At 43.3% G+C, this 22,158-nt stretch overlaps 1 protein-coding gene across 2 annotated transcripts in view; it reads right to left on the reverse strand.

The window, feature by feature from the left end:
* The window catches only part of LOC124121455 (alpha-aminoadipic semialdehyde synthase, mitochondrial-like), a 28,735-nt gene extending 14,143 nt beyond the window's left edge, over window positions 1-14,592 (reverse strand). Inside the window, exons 1-6 of one of the 2 annotated variants that reach the window (XM_048396948.1) lie at window positions 14,487-14,592; window positions 9,318-9,444; window positions 4,277-4,406; window positions 1,886-1,909; window positions 1,429-1,515; window positions 1,051-1,159 (exon numbers count right to left, since the gene is read on the reverse strand). In XM_048396948.1, the coding sequence (XP_048252905.1) occupies window positions 1,051-1,159; window positions 1,429-1,515; window positions 1,886-1,909; window positions 4,277-4,406; window positions 9,318-9,417 (450 nt within the window). In that variant the 5' untranslated portion in view covers window positions 9,418-9,444; window positions 14,487-14,592. Of the gene's footprint in view, window positions 1-1,050; window positions 1,160-1,428; window positions 1,540-1,885; window positions 1,910-4,276; window positions 4,407-9,317; window positions 9,445-14,486 lie in introns of both variants that reach the window. The other variant, XM_048396949.1, reaches the window with a different exon arrangement.
* Window positions 14,593-22,158: the final 7,566 nt, after the last annotated feature.

Raw genomic sequence — 22,158 nt, forward strand, 5'->3', positions numbered from 1 at the left:
TACGACGCGATTAAATCAGTGAAAATGTGATTTATTTTTACGCCTCTTTGAACCTTACGGTATATTAGAAACATTGCTGCGTGTCAGGCATATGTGGAGGAAAGAAAGCCTGCACTGATGGCACCTGCCTGGACCCGTGGGGCGACCCAATGGATCGGGTGCTCAGGCTCGGTGACTTGGTTGATTGCACGCATCGTATCCAGATTGTGTGGATCGATGAGTACGATGTCAACATCCCTCTTTTCTTTTACCTTATGGGGAGAATACTTTTTCTAATATCATACAGTTTTCACAAATGTTCAACACAAAAGAAGCACTGAATGCTTTTAACAAACTACGATCAAAAGGAAAACTTACATGTCAAAATTCATCTTTTTTTAGGGTGGCAATTTCAGAGATGTTTGCAGAGAAAATACAAATTGAGATTTTCAGGTACTCACCACTTTGTGAGCAGAAATGTCTAACCAGTTGGCACAAAAAGCTCTTTCAATGTGGCTGCCATAGTTAAAATCAGAGGGTAGCCTAGTGGTTAAAGCGTTCGCTCGTCACGCCAAAGACCCGGGTTCGATTCCCGACATGGGTACAATGGTTGAAGCCCATTTCTGGCGTCCCCCGCCGTGATATTGCTAGAATATTGCTAAAAGCGGCATAAAACCATACTCACTCACTAAAATCAGATTCAAACCTCTTTAACGAATTCAGGTACAGTAAACTACGGTTATAATGAACTCAAAGGGACCACTTATTTTAGTTCGTAATAACGGTTTAATTTAATAAAAATTTACCGTATTTCGTTATAAGCATATATACAACAAATGGCCAGGACTAAAAAATGAGTTCGTTATATCGGCTAGTTCGTTATAAGCGTGTTCGTTATAAACGTAGTTTATTGTATCATTATTTGTTGGAAGAAACATGTGAAGTTTCAGGTTAACTATTCCAGGAGTTTGTGGTGACGTCGACGCCGGACGCCGGACATATAGGCCTTGACATAAGCTCCCTTGACTTTCAGTCAGGTGAGCTTAGATTAAAATGCGGTTAATGCCTTACGCGCCCCCCTCTTTGTTTGATGTCATCGAACGTCCGCATGGCCAGCATATGGTCAATACCAGGGTCAAGACCCATTTCACACAGGAAGGTCAAGCCCGCTTCAGATGCTCTGAAAAAAAGAAATAACTTCTTTCATCTTCAATACTTGACCTTGGAAACAAAGAGATAACAGATAAACAGTTAAACAGATAAACAGATAAACAGATAAACAGACTGAGTCTAGATGCTTTGCTTTCTTATCCAACATTCAAGGTTGGGATCTTATATACTGAACAGTAACAAACCGTTTACCAGTATTTGGTGACAAAAGAAGTGCGTGGTACATCTACTACATAAGTCAATGGTGGTTACTAAGGTCAGACGTAATCAAAGAGTTACTTTTGGTGGAGGTTCTTCACTTCATCGTCCACGTAGCTGGTCGTAACCAGATGTTTCCTCAGAGAGAGACAAGCTCGGGCGACGTCAGGAAGCAGGGAGTACGGCACTAGACTGAAACACGTCAGGAAGCAGGGAGTACGGCACTAGACTGAAACACGTCAGGAGGCAGAGTGTACGACACTAGACTGAAACACGTCAGGAAACAGGGAGTACGGCACTAGACTGAAACACGTCATGAAGCAGGGAGTACGGCACTAGACTGAAACACGTCAGGAAGCAGGGAGTACGGCACTAGACTGAAACACGTCAGGAAGCAGGGAGTACGGCACTAGACTGAAACACGTCAGGAGGCAGGGAGTACGGCACTAGACTGAAACACGTCAGGAAGCAGGGAGTACGGCACTAGACTGAAACACGTCAGGAAGCAGGGAGTACGGCGCTAGACTGAAACACGTCAGGAAGCAGGGAGTACGGCACTAGACTGAAACACAACAGGTTGAAACATGCCCGACTGAAACACGATTGTCTGAACCATGACAGAATGAAAGTCAACATCTGAAACACGACAGGGTGAAAAAAGACAGAAATGACACCACGGACCGAAAACATGACAGTCATTGAGACTGAAACGAACAGATTGAAAAGAGACAGTCCCATTCGTCACCACTCGCCTCTTTCCGTAACCTCCAAGAAGACTCGTCCCCCTATCAATGAATGTTATGTGCGAAAATACGACAAACCAATCAGAATGCGCGTATGGCTTCAAGTTCTTTGTCAAATAATCCCTCAGAAATAATTTTTGATTTTACATATGTCTTGCATCTAAAAATATACCAAAGACACAGTTAAATGTGTTCAATCATACTGTATAGTTTCGCACGCCCAGATGTGCTTTAAACTGCATCTGAAATATATATAATATATGGGGAAAATGTGTGAACCATTACGCAACGAAATGACAATTGTTTTAGGTATGCCCGTTTGCGCTAAGACGGAACCCGGCCGCTAAAATGGCTACGAAAGGGGCACGAGTCGCTATTCGGCTTGTCCCGGAATAACACGAGTTGGTCACGAATGGTGACAGTCCTTGAGACTGAAAAATGACCGACTAAAACTCGAAAGACTTTCATAAATATTTCTAATTGGGCGTCGTTAATTTGACGTCTTTGATGAATTACACTGGATTTGGCTTTAAAAACAATCATGCTCTCAAATTTCAAATCATTAATTTTTTTTCGTAGTAGCTTAGACATCTCAATTGTTACATTACTGCTATAAACGTTTCAAACATTACGTTTCTGGCACAAGCCAGCATCAGTCGCCAAGGACCCCCGCATTCTGGCTATGGGAAAAGAACCGACATATATCAGTCCAATTTCTCAGGGCAAAAACTGGCTATTAACATTGTTTCCAGAATCTTAACCTGACATACAGCAGATTCATCTGTCACTACCACTGTTGCATGTACACATGGTGAAAGGACAAACATAACAATACAATACTCCCATGTTAAGTGTCAACTCGTTCCCCCCCTTCTTCCATGAAGCATGTGTCTTGCAGGCGAGTAATTTTCATGATAACTTGAAATGAAGTTCGATTTCGAAACTCATTTTGAAAAACCCCTTAGAACTCAAAACTCAATTACGTTATGAACAAATTAGGTCGTATTTTCTGTACTTATTGGCCTTCTATGCCCCCTGGCGAGAACAGGGTTAATCCGCTACCGCGCCCCTGATGAGTAATATCGACAACCAGTAATTCTCCATAGGGGCTGATAATCAAGATGCAAATCCCATTTCAAGCAGTTTAACAGAACTATAAAGTATCAGTCAATTGACAGCTGAAGTTCATGAAAGATATATCTATATTCCATTAGCGTCTCAAGAACCCTATGAAGCCTACTAGATGTGTCCCTGGTAAGGCTGAGCATATGTAACGAGACTGATTAAGCTTCTTAGCTGTTATTTGATACATCATAGCAATCTCTTTGTAAAACTAGAGAACTGTCCACACCGATGACGTGTCTTGGTGTATCGCAAAGTCATGCTCTGTGTGTTCGTGTTGTTTCCACGAAAACACAACACAAGCAGCAGCAACGTGACCTCCTCATGTCGCCGCCATGTCGCTTGTGTATCGCGATTATACGTCCACTCTAAACAGTGATAATCTTCACACACAGGCACTACACTTGCAGCAGCAACGTGACCTCCTCATGTCGCCGCCATGTCGCTTGTGTATCGCGATTATACGTCCACTCTAAACAGTGATAATCTTCACACACAGGCACTACACTTGCAGCAGCAACGTGACCTCCTCATGTCGCCGCCATGTCGCTTGTGTATCGCGATTATACGTCCACTCTAAACAGTGATAATCTTCACACACAGGCACTACACTTGCAGCAGCAACGTGAACTACTCATGTCGCCGCCATGTCGCTTGTGTATCGCGATTATACGTCCACTCTAAACAGTGATAATCTTCACACACAGGCACTACACTTGCAGCAGCAACGTGAACTACTCACACCATACCATGTCGCTACTGTATCACGAATACAGTCATAATATCACACACAAGCACTACACTGGCAACAGCAGCAACTCCTAACACAGCCGCCATTGTTGCTCATGATTTCCTTGACGAGTTATTGCTTGTCCAAATTCGATTGGTGTAGCTGGATTGTTGCTTAGTCACTTCACTCACTCTGGGACAACACATAAACCGTTAACATCCAAGGGGGATTCAAGTATTTTTAAGGCATGTGTATTCCCCAAGCTTAAAATGCGCAACAAATAACTACAATATACCAACGCCATCGTCTTTCACAACTAGACAGCTTGACCTACCTCACAACGACGTCGTGTTCGGCAATCAGTCTATCTCTTCCTTCAGCGTCTTGGGCAATGTCCACACATTCCAGCCTCACCCCCGGGCAGAACTGAACAGCTCGTTCTAGCTCGCTCTTCAGGACGGACACTGGAAATATACACAAACCTTTTTCACCCTGGTTCCGTTTCATAATACGATAGTCTGACGTAGGGCTATGTTAAACTGCTGGAATTACGACAGAGTGTGAATGAGTATGGTTTACGCAACTTTTAGCAATATTCCAGCAATATCACGGCGGAGGACACCAGAAATGGGCTTCACAAATTGTACCCATGTGGGTAATCGAACCCGGGTCTTCGGGGTGACTGAAGAGCGAACGCTTTAACCACTAAACTACCCGACGGCCCCGGGGTTACGACAGACATATAACTAAGACTGTTTTGTCAGATTGCGTCGTGAAGGGCAAGTTTATTTACTCGGAGATATATAGGTTTGAATGATTTGTTGCATGTATAAAATGTGTGTTAATTGGTGAATGTTGTATGCTAAAAATGTTTCTTTAAAGAAATTGATAACTAGATAGCGTTTTTTTTATATATTACAGTGTCGAATTAAAGACGCATCTCACGTGGAGGACATTTACCAATTAACCGATATTGTAAGGAACGATCATGATTGATTACAGAATGATATTTGGGGCGATGTTTACATTCTAAGCCCATTCCATTCTACGAAAATATTGACGATGCACACAAAAAACCACATTCGATAGAAAGACTTGACATCCATTTCCCCCACGACAGTCGAGTGCCATGTCTACCATAAAACTTTTTGAAAGCTTTACTGAGGCCTTGAATATTGTATAAAGATAATGCTCGATTGTAACTGAAAATCTGTGCGTGAGTGAGAATGGTTTTATGTCTCTTTTATCAATATCCAAGCAATATCACGGCGGGGGACACCATAAATCGTAACAATGTCGGGATTCGAACCCGGGTCTTCGGCGTGACGAGCGAACGCTTTAACCACTAGGTTACCCGACTGCCCCGAAAAGTTGTGAGGGTACAGCTGTTGGAATATTGCTCGACAAATAAGGAAAAATGGAAGTCATCCCTCTTGTCATAGTCTTTTTTGGAGTTTTTTGTCACTTTTGTGACTCGATATGCATAAATCAAAACAAGAAACGGATTAAGCGAATTGACTGGTCTCCTGTATTTTTAGTTCCAATTGATGTATCAGTGGAAGGGAAGTGGTATCCTACCCTGGCTTGACGCAGTCGTCATAGAGACGCCTGTATGTGGTGACATCCTACCCTGGCTTGACGCTGTCGCCATAGAGACGCCTGTATGTGGTGACATCCTACCCTGGCTTGACGCTGTCGCCATAGAGACGCCTGTATGTGTTGACATCCTACCCTGGCTTGACGCTGTCGTCATAGAGGCGCCTGTATGTGGTGGCATCCTACCCCGGCGTGACGCTGTCGTCATAGAGACGCCTGTATGTGGTGACATCCTACCCCGGCGTGACGCTGTCGTCATAGAGACGCCTGTATGTGGTGACATCCTACCCCGGCGTGACGCTGTCGCCATAGAGACGCCTGTATGTGGTGACATCCTACCCTTGCTTGACGCTGTCGCCATAGAGACGCCTGTATGTGGTGACATCCTACCCCGGCGTGACGCTGTCGTCATAGAGACGCCTGTATGTGGTGACATCCTACCCTTGCTTGACGCTGTCGCCATAGAGACGCCTGTATGTGGTGACATCCTACCCCGGCGTGACGCTGTCGTCATAGAGACGCCTGTATGTGGTGACATCCTACCCGACGTGACGCTGTCGTCATAGAGACGCATGTATGTGGTGACATCCTACCCTGGCTTGACGCTGTCGCCATAGAGACGCATGTATGTGGTGACATCCTACCCTGGCTTGACGCTGTCGTCATAGAGACGCCTGTATGTGGTGACATCCTACCCTGGCTTGACGCTGTCGCCATAGAGACGCCTGTATGTGGTGACATCCTACCCTCGCTTGACGCTGTCGTCATAGAGACGCCTGTATGTGGTGTCATCCTACCCCGGCGTGACGCTGTCGTCATAGAGACGCCTGTATGTGGTGACATCCTACCCGGCGTGACGCTGTCGTCATAGAGACGCCTGTATGTGTTGACATCCTACCCTGGCTTGACGCTGTCGTCACAGAGACGCCTGTATGTGGTGACATCCTACCCTGGCTTGACGCTGTCGTCACAGAGACGCCTGTATGTGGTGACATCCTACCCTGGCTTGACGCTGTCGTCACAGAGACGCCTGTATGTGGTGACATCCTACCCTGGCTTGACGCTGTCGTCATAGAGACGCCTGTATGTGGTGACATCCTACCCGGCGTGACGCTGTCGTCATAGAAACGCCTGTATGTGTTGACATCCTACCCTGGCTTGACGCTGTCGTCACAGAGACGCCTCTATGTTGGGACATCTTCATGCTCTACGCATACTCTCCATATATGGCAAGAAACCCGTGAAAATCCCGATCAGGTCAGGTCTTCATCAATCCATGCTTGTCGTAAAAGGTGACTGTGCTTGTCGTAAGAGGCGACTAACGGGATCGGGCTCGCTGACTTGGTTGATCCATGTCATCGTATCCCAATTGCGTGAATCGATGCAAATTATGTCCAACAATAAATTCTCTGGCCCAGGCTCCATTATTAACAGACCGCCGTCATATCGTGCGGCGTTAATCAACGATGTCAACACTTTGAAAGTAATCACATTAATTTGGGTTATAAGTCAGTGCATGCATTATCCCCCTTGATCACATAAGAGGGAGAATTTTTGATGCCCAGGAAACATTGATGCGTCGTAAGCCTAATTCGTCAGAAGAAAAACAACATTTGAATCTTTGATGTATCGCACTGACCTTACCGCCACGATAAATGTAAATCAAGATTGAGCTACATGAAGATGTCGAGGTATCCTCAGATCTCCGCGATCTAGTGTTTTAGCCTAATACAGCGCACGCGTAGGCTAGTCGGACATAATGATTCGTTTGGAGACTGGAGGGGTCACGAATTGATTCGAATATGAACCCGTCAATGCGTAAAATATTCCACCGTATCCCGTGGCTCCTGATGTGTTTGGTGCTCAGGATCCTTTCTTTGTAGGATGTTCTGACAAATATACCATTAAGTACATTTAAGACGACATACACAGCTAAACGCAGTGGATCCTGCAGTGAATGGAGGGGCCACGGGGTGCTTATAACGTTGCTGTAACATTATTAGACGATCGTAACATGTTTTCAAAGAATGGAAGGGAAGGTTTATATGAAAACTAACACGAACACGATTTGTAGGGAGGTCATAGGTCCTGGTAAAGATGGGATGTCAGCTAACGGATAAACATCACCTGTCCTTAACTAAACCATTTTTTGCAAGGTGCAATGTTCCCGGAGTTCCGGGATCCGGTTTGTTGATGTTCATGCTAATAAGTAGTAAGTATATTCTAACGCCGCTCTGACCAGTCCAGCTGCCATATTACAACGGTGCGCAATGTCGAGATTACATACTTTTACAGCTTCAGCTGCAAAACCAGATTTTTTTATCTAATGTTTTATTTAGCCTAATGTTTTTACCATGCCAGACGACCCGTGAAGATCCGTGGTAGAATAGGTCTTCAGCAACCCATGCTTGCCGTCAAAGGCGACAAACGGGATCGGGTGGTCAGGCTCGCTGACATGGTTGATGCATGTCATCGATCCCAATTGCGTGGGATTGTCTGGTCCAGACTCGATTATTTACAGACCGCTGTCATATAGCTGGAATATTGCTGAGTGCGGCGATAAAAAACAAAACAAAACCATCCCAGACCCCACCCCCACCCCCGCACACCCAAACTTGTGGTGTCCATGGAAGCAACATCAACTGCACTCATTAATTAGATTAAAAAAGGTACCAGAATCTGTACTTTAATCAGAAAGTGTTATCCCAAATACAACATTTGTTACATTTGACCACTTTCTAAATGGCATTGTGTGTTCATAGCTTTCGGCCATTGGAGCCGTGCCAAATTACACATGTCAAAGGGGTACACAATGTACGTGATCTAGACTACCAGTTGTTGGACTTTCATTGTTTTGTGGTAGCCTCGGTGGCTGAGTTGGTTAGATCGCCGACTTTGTGTGCTGGCGATTAGGTGCCTCACTCTGGCAATGTGGGTTCGAATCCCGGACGGGACTCAGCCCCCAAGAAGTACGAGAACCTGTACTTTCTTCAGTAAGTGCTATCCCAAATATTACATTTATTACATTTGACCACTTTCTGAAAGGCATTGTGTGTTAATATCTTAATAAGATTTGTTGATAATGACTATAGTATGACATAACAAAGCATCGCCATAATGTCAGTGTGCATTTCATCAGTCAACTAGAGTGAGTGAGTGAGTGAGTGAGTTTGGTTTAACGCCACTTTTAACAGTATTCCAGTCATATTACGGCGTGTCAGCTTAATGTGGAAGGAAAGCCCGAAGTGATGCAGGTCTCAGGCGTTTATCACTTCGGTGAAACCAACGAGCATGGTTATGGTGCTGACAAACCTAGAAACATAATCGGGGCGAACCGGGATTCGAACCCTCAATCATAGGTTTCTGGCGTGCCTAAGGGACGCAACTTTGCACAGCGAATCGCGGCGCCCTAGACGACTGGGCCACCCGTGCCCCCCTCAGTCAACTAGAGTACAGGTTAAAGTTAGGTATAATACTGGTTTATTTATATCATTTTTACAATTCCGTATTCATTGTGTATGGACAACGAACTGTCTACGTTTCAAAGTGTTTTCTGTTATAAAATGTTAATCTGTTCCCGATAAAACTGGAAATAAATAATTTAATGTGTCCTGTTTGACTTGCTGGATATTCTTATATGTAATTCTGTGTTTTTCCTCCTTTTGTTTCGCTGAAAACATATTCTGTCTCAAAACATCGTTAGAACACGATTCCTAGTTCGGTCGATTTATTTAAGATTTTTTGTGTGATAATAGATAGTTGATGAACTGACATCTCACCTGCAGTGACGTGCACGTCCTTCTCCTCGGCCAGGTCCTCGTACACCGGCCCAGACACCCTACCGGCCCCCAGCACCAACACTCGTCGCTGTGCAGTCATTCTGTGCACTCTTTGAGGAAGCAAAATCTGTGGTGTTGAAACCAAAGTCTTAACATTTTAATTAACGAAATATATATTTTCAAATGAAATTTGCTCTCAATGATATGAACGAGTGCATTTCTAAACTGTGAATATACTGATGCTAAATGACCTCGGATGACAAACATACCATTATGTTGTAGCCCTGGGTGCCGTTTCACGAAAGCCTCTTAGCGCTACGACCTCGTAAACAACGTCATAACTTTTAAGGGAACTGTCTCGGTGTAAACACGATGCCGAGTGATCACCAGGCGATCAAACCGACAGGCGCCCTTTCACTTCCGGGTCCCGTTTCCATGTAAAGTACGATGTCATAAGGTCTTGCGACATCCCAGTTTAAGATTGACTTTAAGACGCTTTCGTCTCAAGGAGATCCTTAAGAGGGCCGTTAACCGTGTCGTAGCGGCAAGGAGGTCGAAGCGCTAAGAGGCTTTCGTGAAACTTTGATATTGTGGGTTTATAGATTTCAAAGGTTGATGAAAACGCATCTCTTCGAAGGTTTGGATATAATCTTGTGTTTGTTTGTTTGTCGTTTATCCCCGCACTCGCAATATTCCAGCTATCATATAGCTGGAATATTCTTGAGTGTGGGAGTGAGTGATTACAGTATTACGCCGCATTTGGCAATATTACAGCAATATCACGGCGGGGGGCACCAGAAATTGGTTTCACATATTGTACCGATGTGCAGAATCGAACGCTTTAACCACTGAAATATTGTTGAGTAAGGGGTTGAAACAACTAACAAAATGAGTTACCAACACGATCATAGACGGTGCTTCAAACACCCAAGTGGCATTAGAATGTTGTTCCCTTTGATGTGTGTTGACAGTGAGTTCAGTAGGGATAGCAGTGGAGGTAAGGTACGACGTGTACATGAAGACGCTTTTAGGAATATTCCTGCACTATATCGGCGGTGACAAAAGAAATGGACTTCACACTTTGTTGCACCCACGCAGATGACTAAACTCGGACCTTTGGCGTGACGAGCGAACGTTTTAACCAATAGGCTACCCTACTGGGTCACGATTTGGTGACATTGTATTAGTTAGAATAGGAACCTCAACAACTCGATAAATAGATATATACTATTTGGTGATATGACTCTATGGTCCCCGCAGAAGCCCTACTTCTCTCGTCTCAAACCATGCATACCTCGCTACATGTGTGGGCCTCGTGGTTTAACGTTAATCATATGATGTACAGGAGAACCTGCCTGACGCTCTAACAGATTAGTCTCGTGAATATAAGCTCCTCGGTAATGGAAAATAAGTGAGGAACGTAAAGCCATTTTGTCATGACATTTCCTTTTTCAGCTTCAGAAACAAGTAGCGCGTAAGATTATTCCTGCTTGAAAACCATTCTTCATTGGTTTTGGCAGACAGTTTGTAAAAGGGAGATGGTTTGCGACATCATGGGCTATTTTGATTTCCGAAAGGTCAAGGTCGTTGTGTTGAAAGAGAGATAACGATTTTACTCTGATGTGTCAGGATCCCTATAACAGGTGCCCGGTCTGACATGGGGGCTTAGACATTAAGGAGGGACGTGTAAGCCTGGTAATAGATTTACCACGGTAGGTAGCACGGCTGTATAGCCATCGTGGGCCTTCAGAAGTATAATCCCCATTTTACGGCTCGTCGTAATGACATTGAGTCTCCACAGTAATAGGATCTACATTCTCTCTAGCTGTCATTCAAGGGGGCATGGTAATCGTGTGCCGTCTATAAAGGTATCAATGATAATGCTTTATCAGTGACTGCCTTTATAAGACTGAGGACATAATCTGATAGACGACCGTGATTCATGTGAAAATCTCTCTAAGTAAGCTATGTGTATGTAATCTAAAGCTTACTATTGAGTTATGTAAAACCGTTATTGTCATTACAAAAAGAGCTCAAATGTCATATATCATATCATGTTAGACCATTTTTGATTTGGGGACGTTTTTTTAAAAACGAACAAAAGACAGGTCATAATTTAGTGTAAAATTCAGTCTTATGCTTAAAAAAACCAAGGCCATCCTCATCATTTCAGAGCCTATGCTATAGTAACGCCTCGCCCACAGAGTAGCCGACTCGTAATTGTCAAAAAGATTATTAATGGCGTACGAGCTCGTGACGTTGAGAAAAACAGACCGATTGCATTCAGGCGCATTGGCAAAGATACACACAACTGAAGTTTAAGTATTCTTTCTATGCATTAAACCAAGCTGAGGGTTAAACCGTCTGACAGGTAAAAAGTCACAAGTTTGCAAACCTGATAGTAACCAATCAGTACTATTATACAACTGGCCAGATCTAAAACAAAGAGAGGAGGAACAAACACACAGTCAGGTATACAATTGCCACGACGCCAGTCTAACCAGATTTGACAGGCTTCGACTGAAACCACCTGGTACGTAACCAGCTTCTGTCTTCAGTGCGGGACAGCGGCTCCGGTCGTGGACACTGATATAGGAACCTGCCGTTCGGGAATGGGTTACCTCTAATTCTGCTTCAGTTTATAATACACATGATAAGTTGCATTAGGGAATTAGTTCCACATGACTGAACGCTTACTGAATGCATGTGTTACATTTCAGGAAATAGACTATTCATTTTAACACAAGCTATGAAGACCTGTATATAAAGAAATATGGAGGATGTCTTTTCTATTTCAGTCAATGCAATCTGACTAGGTTTTGCAGGTCTCTACCGTACCAACGAAGAATTTAAAGGGAAACGAGAGTGTGGCTCTGGAGAAAAAACACAGCTTATAATTTTATGAAAATAAAAGAAAATCAGCATCCATCTGCTTAAAGAAATATCGCATCGTAAAAAAGCCTTTGAAATCGCGACATGAGCATGATAGACAGTATGTCTGTAACACTAATTTATTAATATTTGGATGAGATTTTGAGTCTCATTGTGATAGGACTGAAACAGTTGGTCGCTGTGATGTTATGCCTATTAAGTTTCCTTTAAACTTAATTGGTAAAAATTACATATTTGTATTGTCGAAAGACATGAATTATATATCAACATCATTACAAGTTATACGATGAATGAGTACAAAAAGGAAGGTATTGCGTCCGCAGTTTGGAGGTTTGGGTGAGTTGTTCAGTATTCGATCGACTATCAAGACTGGAATCTTAACCTTCGGAATGTCACCAGTGACAGTCAGTATTGTGATGTCCACCACGGGATACAATGCACGCCCCAACACGACCTTGAGAAGATGTGATACGTCTGAACACAAGAAATGGGATTCAACACCATTCTTCTCACTGGGCCTGTGGTAACTGATCCTTGTTATAAGGGCCGCCTGGTCATGCTCTAATTTGACCGTCAAGCTGATCCCACAAGAGTTCTGTAGGTGATACGTCTGGTGACTGTGCTGGCCATGACAAGATGTTGTCTGCGGCCTTGTGTTAGCTTGTCGAAACAAGGTCTGTCCTGTACTGTTGCAAGAATGGTAGTACAACAGGGTAGAGAGGTTGGTCAATGTAATGCTGTCCTGTTTCCTTATAGAATGACCAGATCTGCCTTGACTTGCCACATTGCAAATGATGCCGCATTTACTTTACTATAGATACCGCATTGACAGGGCTTCAGATGCTGCCACCTCCAATCGGTTCGAAATCTGGAATGCAACAATGTTCTCCTTGTCGGAGTTTGACACACAGTCTTCCATCTGCAAGGAACAGATTAAACCTGCTCTCTCCTTTGAACATGACTCTTTGCCACTTTCTGTTGTTCCAGCGTTGCAGTGTCAGCGTTACGTCTCGTAGTGGGCTGCAAGCTCTGGTATTGTACCGACGCATTCTTCTGGAAACTGTCTAGCGACTGACAGGATGACTGAGCTTAAAACGTCACAGTGATGGTGGTGACAGGGGGTCTGCCACACCTAGGCATGTCTTTCTTCCTCCCAGTCCGTCTGAATCATCCCATGCGCCTGGTGACTATCATCCGTCTACAGCCAAAACTCCTTGCAACGTGATCATGCGTTGCGTTACCAACAGCTTGTTCTTTCTCCTGTAGGGCTTATCATAACATGCAACTGTCCAACGTTTTGGGTGTGAATGAACAGTACATCGTTCCTTTCTTCTATATCCATATCTTTGTAGGCTGGCATTAGTGCAGCTAACGTTTCACTTCAAACTCAAGTTCCATTGGTCTGGGTGCTGTAGCACGTTCATCACTCATCAAATTGTTTGGTTATGTTTGGGCGATTGAATTTCAACCATTGCGGGGTTTGGACCCACCTTGTCATGATTTCAGGTCGGTAACGTTTCTTAGTCAGTTTACTTAATGTTTTGCTATTTATGTCCATCATCCACAATCTTAGTAACTGCAAAGTACATTCCCCGAGTAGTTGTGAGTGAGTTTGGTTTTACGCCGCTTTTAGCGATATTCGAGTAGTTGTGAGTACAAACATGTCAAGTTGGCCAGTTTTCTCCCAATCTGAAGAAAACTGATGGCTGAGCTTGTGCTACACGTGGTGTTGTAAAAATGGTCTTCTTTTATACAAATAGAGAATACTGCACTCAGTATTAGATACCATTTCTTTATACTTTCTATGGTGTCTGTCATATTTTAGGATGACCCTCACCATGTCCTTGAAAAGACAAAGAGCAAAAGCACTGTATCAAAGTATTGTATCAAATGGTTCGCTCCTTACATGAATAACATAGGCATTGCATGACGCTCTTTTCACGACGCAGACAGGTGTACAGTAGCCCAGTGTTTAAAGCCTCGGTCCCTTACGTTAGTGGGTAATATGTGCCAGGCCCACACCTGACATAACAAAGTATATGTTCACGCAGTCGGGGTTCGATAACACACAACGAGCCAGAAGCAACATGTGCATATTATAATACATTTTGCGACCCATGTTGTACACCCATTCACACCCTCATATTTTAGGTCACCTCTTTCCCAAGGGTTATGCCGACCTTGTATAATGCGGTTTGTATTTTTGTTATCAACCTGATTTACGAGATTATGATGCTAAAATGAATGGTGTAAGGAATGACAGTTGAATTATCTCACCCTTCAACACGGCAGACACAACTTTAGAATTCGCGGTCAGATGCTAAAGCCCCTCCAGCCTGCTCAAGGTACTGCCTGGCCTTCTGTGTACAAAAACAGATGAGGCTCCTTACGGCTGACCCGTTTCAGATTATTCAGTACGTTCCCTGATACACCAGATCATGAAACCGAACACACCAAAACATTGTCTTTGTTTGAATCTCGCTCTTTTGGCGGGGGATATAGAAACGGGCTCCGTCCGTCCGTCCGTACGTCAGTCACGTTTCGTTTCATGGCAGCAAGATGGACTTAGGTTCTGTGAGGGAAAGGTTCGTTTCCGGAGCATAACTCATAAACCGTTCAATAGTTTTTCATGAAACTTTGCAGGTCTGTCAGGTACATGCTAAACTGGTGCCTTTTGCTATTTAGAAATTTTAGAATTTTTTATTTTTGTACGCTTCCATGGCAGCAAGATGGACCTAGGTTCCAAACTCTTCTTTTTTTTACAATTTCCATGACAAGTTCCACCTTAGTTAAAAAAAGGTTAGGGTTTGTTTAGATTTAATTATGTCATAAATTCTGCAACAGGGGCGGGGGATATATCCACGTTTGTGGCAAACTCTTGTTTTGTTTTTTAATCCCCCGCCAAGAAGAGTTGAGGAGATGGGGTCAGTGTTTGAAATAAAAACAAACGCCAGGCCATCACGACCAACAGACATTAGAAGCTGCAGGGCCCTGGCTATATAGACTCTTCATGCTCCCTCATTTAAGAAACTGTGGGTTATTGTGGTAAATATATCGACATGTAAATTACTGCAGGCCATTAAGACCCATACAAGTTTGAAGCTACGGGTCCGCACACAGACACGCACGAAGACACAGGCACTCACATACGAACGCACAAACACGCACACACGCACTCCCTACCCCTCAGCCCCCCACCCCCACCTGGAACCTGGTTAAGTTCACTAGAGCATGTGGCGAGTAGTAGAGTGCCTGGATGGGCTCTGCGTTTGCTGGAGTGCCCTAGTTGGTACAGAACCTGATGAAGTTCATTAGAACATGTGGCGAGTAATGGAGTGCCATAGTCACGTTATTGGATGCAGCGTGTGGGGGAATGCCTTAATGGATGTAAGTTGATCGAACCGCCAACAATACTCCCTTCCAGTCAGACGCTCTGTCCACTACATCGAAGAGAATGTCTTACAACACATAAGGCTCTTTAATTGTTTGCAACCTTTGTCAACCAGCGTCGAACTGATACACTGTTGGTGAGACAAGGAAGCTCTTGATAAGTAAGAAAAACGTACAACTTTATGCATAACAAGTTCTGGTTTATTGCATATAGCAACATCACAACATGCCATGTATATATACCTCTCATCACTTGGTTGTTGTCACTCCAGCTTGATAACGGTGTAAGAATCTACATCGAAACGTCGCTATATGCAATAAACCGGAAGTTGTTATCCATAAAGGTGTACGAGATAAGGGAGACCTGCAACTTGAGTTCTCTCCCCGGGAAGTTGAGAGTGGAACATAATAGCACACTGGTCCGTGGAACGGGGTATTACTTGTGCAGCACTATAAACATGCTTTATGATATGGAGATGACGCAATTGTGTTCGTTGTTTAACGCCGCAATATTCCAGCAATATGACAGGCAAGGGAGTAAATTGACAGTAAAAGTCCAGTTTCCACCCTTGCCGAGCTAGGCTACAATTTCGTAGTTCGATCATCGCGCCACCAGTGGCTATTACAGGTTATGTCCCTCCCTTTTGACCAATCATATTCTACCTCTTTAAATCACTTGCATTTGATTCAAACAAAATGGCGGCGCCCAGTCAAGACGGCCTCAGACCACAGTTATCCCCCCTAAGTTTTAGCATGAACCGGAAGGAAAATAGGAGAATATAGTACCCTGTTTAAATGGGCTGTTCCGCCTGTGGCAATTTTTTTGGAGTGACCTGTGATAGCTTAAATGAAAGATAAGACATTGTAGTTTGCTGTCAATCTTTTGTTAGCCCCAATCTGTGAAGGTATTGATTCCAGCTTCCCATGATTTGACCCCAAGTTGAAGGCCGCTGTGTGTGTTTCGGCTCGAAACTTCCGGTGAGCATTGTTGACAGTGGTTACTGCGAAAGCAAGGTGGTGAATGCTGGCCGAAACTTTGCGTTTTAAGTGACAAGTGGCAGGTTGGTCAGCATGCAACAGGAGAACAGCCTACGACTGATAATAATTATGGATGGCTGTCATGTCACTGTAGATAGCAAAAAATGAAATTAATTGTGGTCTGAGGCCAGACAATCTGATCGATAATCAAGATCTTTTTGTAATAAAATAGGTCTTATCTCGCGAAGTGCATCAAATCACTTGAGTACCTAGATTAAAAACATGAACATCTATTCACGTCCATTTTATAGTACACATGCTCTGCAAATCCTGCAATCGACACGGCAGTCGCCATGTTGTTTATGAACCGAATGTCGATTTCGTCCCGCGAGTTTGATTGTACTATGTATAGACGCGTTAGTCCAGCCAAATATATAACTTCATAATTCCATCCTAGTTTTGCGGGGGTGGAAACTGGGCTTTTATAGTCAGTTTACTCCATGCATCAATCAAGTGAGAGATCCTGAACAACTGGGGTTTGCCAAGTCATATATGTGTCTCTAGACTTAAAGGGGGCACGCAATAAGGCGCCGCAATTCGCTGTGTAGAGTTGCGTCCATGGAAATAAAAATACAACCCTTTAGAATTGTTAACAAGTAAAATGAAACAAACAAAAAACAATTAAGCATTTTATTCTAGAAGGACAAGGAACGCGACTGTTCCATCAGGCAGATGAACTTTCGAACCTTTCTTCTGAAAAGCTCAAAAGGATTAAAAAACAGTGGGTTATATGTACATTATTACATTCCTATCTGTGTCATACTGATTTTGCGAAAATCGTGTAAGAAATCATGTTTTACCCTCGCTCTCGCTCGGGAAATACAAGAATTCTGCCATCCGTTTCTGTTCCTATCTTTTCCATGTTTGAAGAAACAACCTCAAATAGTCAACCCCGCACTTTACCGCGACTTTTGTTTTGCGCTGGATATGGTTCTCATAGTCACGATTAGTTTTGCATGTGCGGCGAACCCACGTGCAAAACTAATCGTGACTTTCCGGATCACATCCTACACTGAAACAGAAATTCAAATTGACAAACAAAGAAAATAATTTAGCAGGGATAAGACTATTCGGCGTCACTGCAGTCATCACTTGTTTGTAAACATAACGGTAAGTCAGCTGCGAGTTCAACCCCAAGCATGGTTGTAGCCACCTATCACAGTGGGGAGCTTTGACGGATGGCAGCGATAGTTCAGAGAGCTCCGCGAACGGGCTATCGCTGTGAGGAGCTTGGTAGCTCTTGCATGACAATAGTTAAAGTGTTATGTTCACTGCAGTGTAGTATCAAGTGTTGTGTTCACTGCAATGAAAATATCACTTTTCTCAATTTCAGAAAACTCAGTCTTTCACACTGAAGTATATAATAAAATGTCCTCAATAGTAAATTCCGTAAACAAAATAACAAAGTTACTTATTTTTTGGTGCGTAAAAGAAAGTTGATAAGTCCCCAAATGCCTTCCCAACATCCTGATACCGAGACGGCAGGGAACTCCTAATGCATGCCAACATGCCAGTGTATTAACCCGTGTCACCATCTTGACGGCACACCGTCACTCCTTGTGGGTGTGTAATTCACTCGTGTTGAAACCCTACCTACAATTGTGACATTCACGTGGATATGTTAATTAACCGAATTTTAACATGTAACGAAGTAAAGTAGCATTAGTGACGCTCGTTGCCCATACATTAGCTGTTTAATCAAATTGGCCGTCTCTTGTTGCACGTTTTAACGGTCCAGGAGTTCACTGTTATAAATAACCATAGCACTTGTTTGTGAAAGAAACTGGGAAAGAAATGAAGACATCAAGTACTTTTTGCAGGCAATATGTCAAACACATAGTACTTTTTGACAAATGATGTTACAGAAGTAGTATTTGTACCCATAAGCCCCTATTAATACCTTGGGAATCCCGACTTTCATCTGGCAGTTTTTGCATGTGTGTGTTAGTTTGTGAGTGTCCGTCGTTCGTCTGTCTGTCTCTCTGTGAGTGAGTGAGTGAGTGAGTGAGTATGGGTTTACGCCGCTTTTATGAATATTCCAGCCATATCAAGGCGGGGGACACTGGAAATGGGCTTCAACCATTGTATCTATGTGGGGTGTCGAATCCGGGCCTTCGGCGTGACGAGCGAACACTTTAACCACTGGACTACCCCAACACCCCACCGCCACTACCACCCCCACGAGACTTGATGGCTGCGAATAAAGACTATACATTTCCGCAATTCACAAGCTGAACAACCAAGTGTATATCATTAATGTCATGCAGTGGTACATTGACATTAGATGTAGACATTAGAGAGGAACGATTCAGAGCAAAGTGTTAAGGTCATGACGTCTGTATTAGTCAGGTTTTATTGTAATTGAAGGAATGGCGGAGATATTTCCCTGGCTGTGTGTGATTAATTCCTGATGACGCATACAATGCATGCCTAAGCTACAGGCATTTTGAACAAATCGATAAGTAAAATCAATTAGACTTAAGGTCACCATTTTGGATTCAGACTTTGCCGGAGATTTTTTAATGCCTTAATTGATCTTTCTGGTGTCGATTAAAATACAAATAATATTTCCTTTGGCTCCAGAAAATTTGAATATTTTCCAGTCAGGAGATGTTGGGAACCAAATGCGCTGGTATTTTATCTCAACAGATTTAATTAGAAACGGGAGAGCTGGGATAGTCGATTCATAAAACTGAGTAAACAACCTGCCCTGAAAACATTTTAGAGAATAGAATATAGAAAATCGCTCTATACTAGATATAACACAAAATCAGTCATTTAAGATGCAAATATTAATATTACCGTATTTTCTAGAGTATAGTGCGCACTTCATTTCTATAAAAACACGGCTGAGTAGAAGGGGGTGCGCCAGACAATCCAATGATTGATATCATGAGCATCGATCCATGCAATTGGGATCGATGACATGCATCAACCAAGTCAGCGAGCCTGACCACCCGATCCCATTAGTCGCCTCTCACGACAAACATAGTCGCCTTTTACGGCAAGCATGGATTGCTGGAGACCTATTCTACCCCGGATCTTCAGGGGCCTTGAATACATTGCATTTTCTGCATCATCTTTCCTGCAGCCGAAACCGTCAGTGATGTCTGGGACTCATGGGAGCACGTGGTTGAATACAAAGCACACATTACAAAATATTTTAATCAAGATAAATTATGCTAAGTTGACGGCTGGGAATAGTTTGTTTTTCTTACGTGCACAGCATTGTATATAGAAAAAGCGACGAAACCCTTTCCATATGAAATAAATATCTCTGCAGACTCGATCTTACGATTCCGACTATATCATGATCATGTGTTTATGAATCACTTTCAAATAGTGATGATACCAGGTGTTCGAGAAGAGGAGCGTATCCTGCCCCACCGGTGGCACCCGTCACAGACACATGTCAATTCAATTGTTTACCTAAAAAAAACCCGGGAACATATGGTCAAAATAGGGATAGCATCGGACATAATTTTTTGTCACTGATGCGTCAAATTTGTCCGGTGTGTATTTCGCGTGTATGTTTGAGTATCTTCATCAACAATTTCAATATCGACTTGTGATTTTTGGATATCCGTAAATTTGATGGACGCGACTGATCGAGCTCAACTGACCCCTCAATGAAGTCCCAGCATCATTGATGTCCATCATATTGTTACTGGATTTCACATTTCACAGTTACTTGTAACAATACAATTTTTAATGTGATATGCGAAGAACAATTTATTTACTTAATGAATTCAAACGTTTAACAAAAATTGCTTGCCGCAAAGCTTTTTAAAATGTTAAAGAGACGACAGTTGTCGCCATGATTATTAAATGACCTATTTTTCTATCTTCCCTCAATGCACTCCATACCCTTTTTGTCTTATGTGCATTAATTTTATATTGTACATGTTGTGCGTGTGCCACTTTAATAAACATTGTACTAAGACTATCACTCCTACTGTAACAGGTGTGGATCTTGTTGGTTCCGTTCTTTGCTTTTCATTCCTCAGCGGGGCGGTCGGGTAGCCTAGTGGTTAAAGCGTTCGCTCGTCACGCCGAAGACCCGGGTTCGATTCCCGACATGGGTAAAATGTGTGAAGCCCATTTCTGGTGTCCCCCGCCGTAATATTGCTAAAAGCGGCGTAAAACCTCACTCACTCACTCACTCACTCACTCACTCACTCACTCACTCACTCACTCACTCACTCACTCACTCACTCACTCACTCACTCACTCACTCACTCACTCACTCACTCACTCACTCACTCACTCACTCACTCACTCACTCACTCACTCACTCACTCACTCACTCACTCACTCACTCACTCACTCACTCACTCACTCACTCACTCACTCACTCACTCACTCACTCACTCACTCACTCACTCACTCACTCACTCACTCACTCACTCACTCACTCACTCACTCACTCACTCACTCACTCACTCACTCACTCACTCACTCACTCACTCACTCACTCACTCACTCACTCACTCACTCACTCACTCACTCACTCACTCACTCACTCACTCACTCACTCACTCACTCACTCACTCACTCACTCACTCACTCACTCACTCACTCACTCACTCACTCACTCACTCACTCACTCACTCACTCACTCACTCACTCACTCACTCACTCACTCACTCACTCACTCACTCACTCACTCACTCACTCACTCACTCACTCACTCACTCACTCACTCACTCACTCACTCACTCACTCACTCACTCACTCACTCACTCACTCACTCACTCACTCACTCCTCAGCTTTGTCCAGACCAGAGGCTGTTTCTGTTATGAACCTTATAATCAGCGTTAAGTTTTACAAGTAATCTTAATTACAATCAACTCGTTTACAAGGAAACTGATAATGTACTGTAGCCACTTAAATCAACAAGAGTCAATACTTGATGTGTGAATGAAAACATACGGCTTCTAATTGTCATTCGGATACCACATCGTCACAAGAATGAACGCATTACTGGTCTGATAAAAAAACAAAAATGGCTCACAATTATAATCGAGATATCATTTTTCAAAAGTTCATGCGCTCATAAACATTACATATGGTTGAGTTGTTTTTGCCTTGGTTAATGACGCACTCAGCAAAATTGAAGCTGTATAACGGCGGTCTGTCAATAGAAGGCTGACGTGTTGTATCGGTGTCAAGAGCTTAGAGGCTTCGTTTCTTCCCTTCGTGTAATTCCTTCCGATTGAATACACCGAGGATTTGAATGCAAAATTCGTTCTTTCTTTTCTCTGAGTGGGATGACATAAAAACATTGTTGAGTGGGATAGTTACCCCGGAAACATAGTAATATAAACGGGGGATGCGGCGGTCCACTCTTCCTGGAACGGGTAACAGCGGTATACGTCGTACTGCAGATATAGACAGTGTTATGTACCCGTCCGCTTGGAGTGAGTCGCATCGGCAATTTCTCAGCCATATAGAGACTAGAACATGTTATGCAATAATAATGTTTGTTTGTTTGTTTGTGTGTGTGTTGTTTTACGCCGC

This window comes from Haliotis rufescens, unplaced genomic scaffold (genome assembly GCF_023055435.1).
Source record: "Haliotis rufescens isolate VD_foot unplaced genomic scaffold, xgHalRufe1.0.p SCAF_16, whole genome shotgun sequence".
Taxonomy (NCBI): domain Eukaryota; kingdom Metazoa; phylum Mollusca; class Gastropoda; order Lepetellida; family Haliotidae; genus Haliotis; species Haliotis rufescens.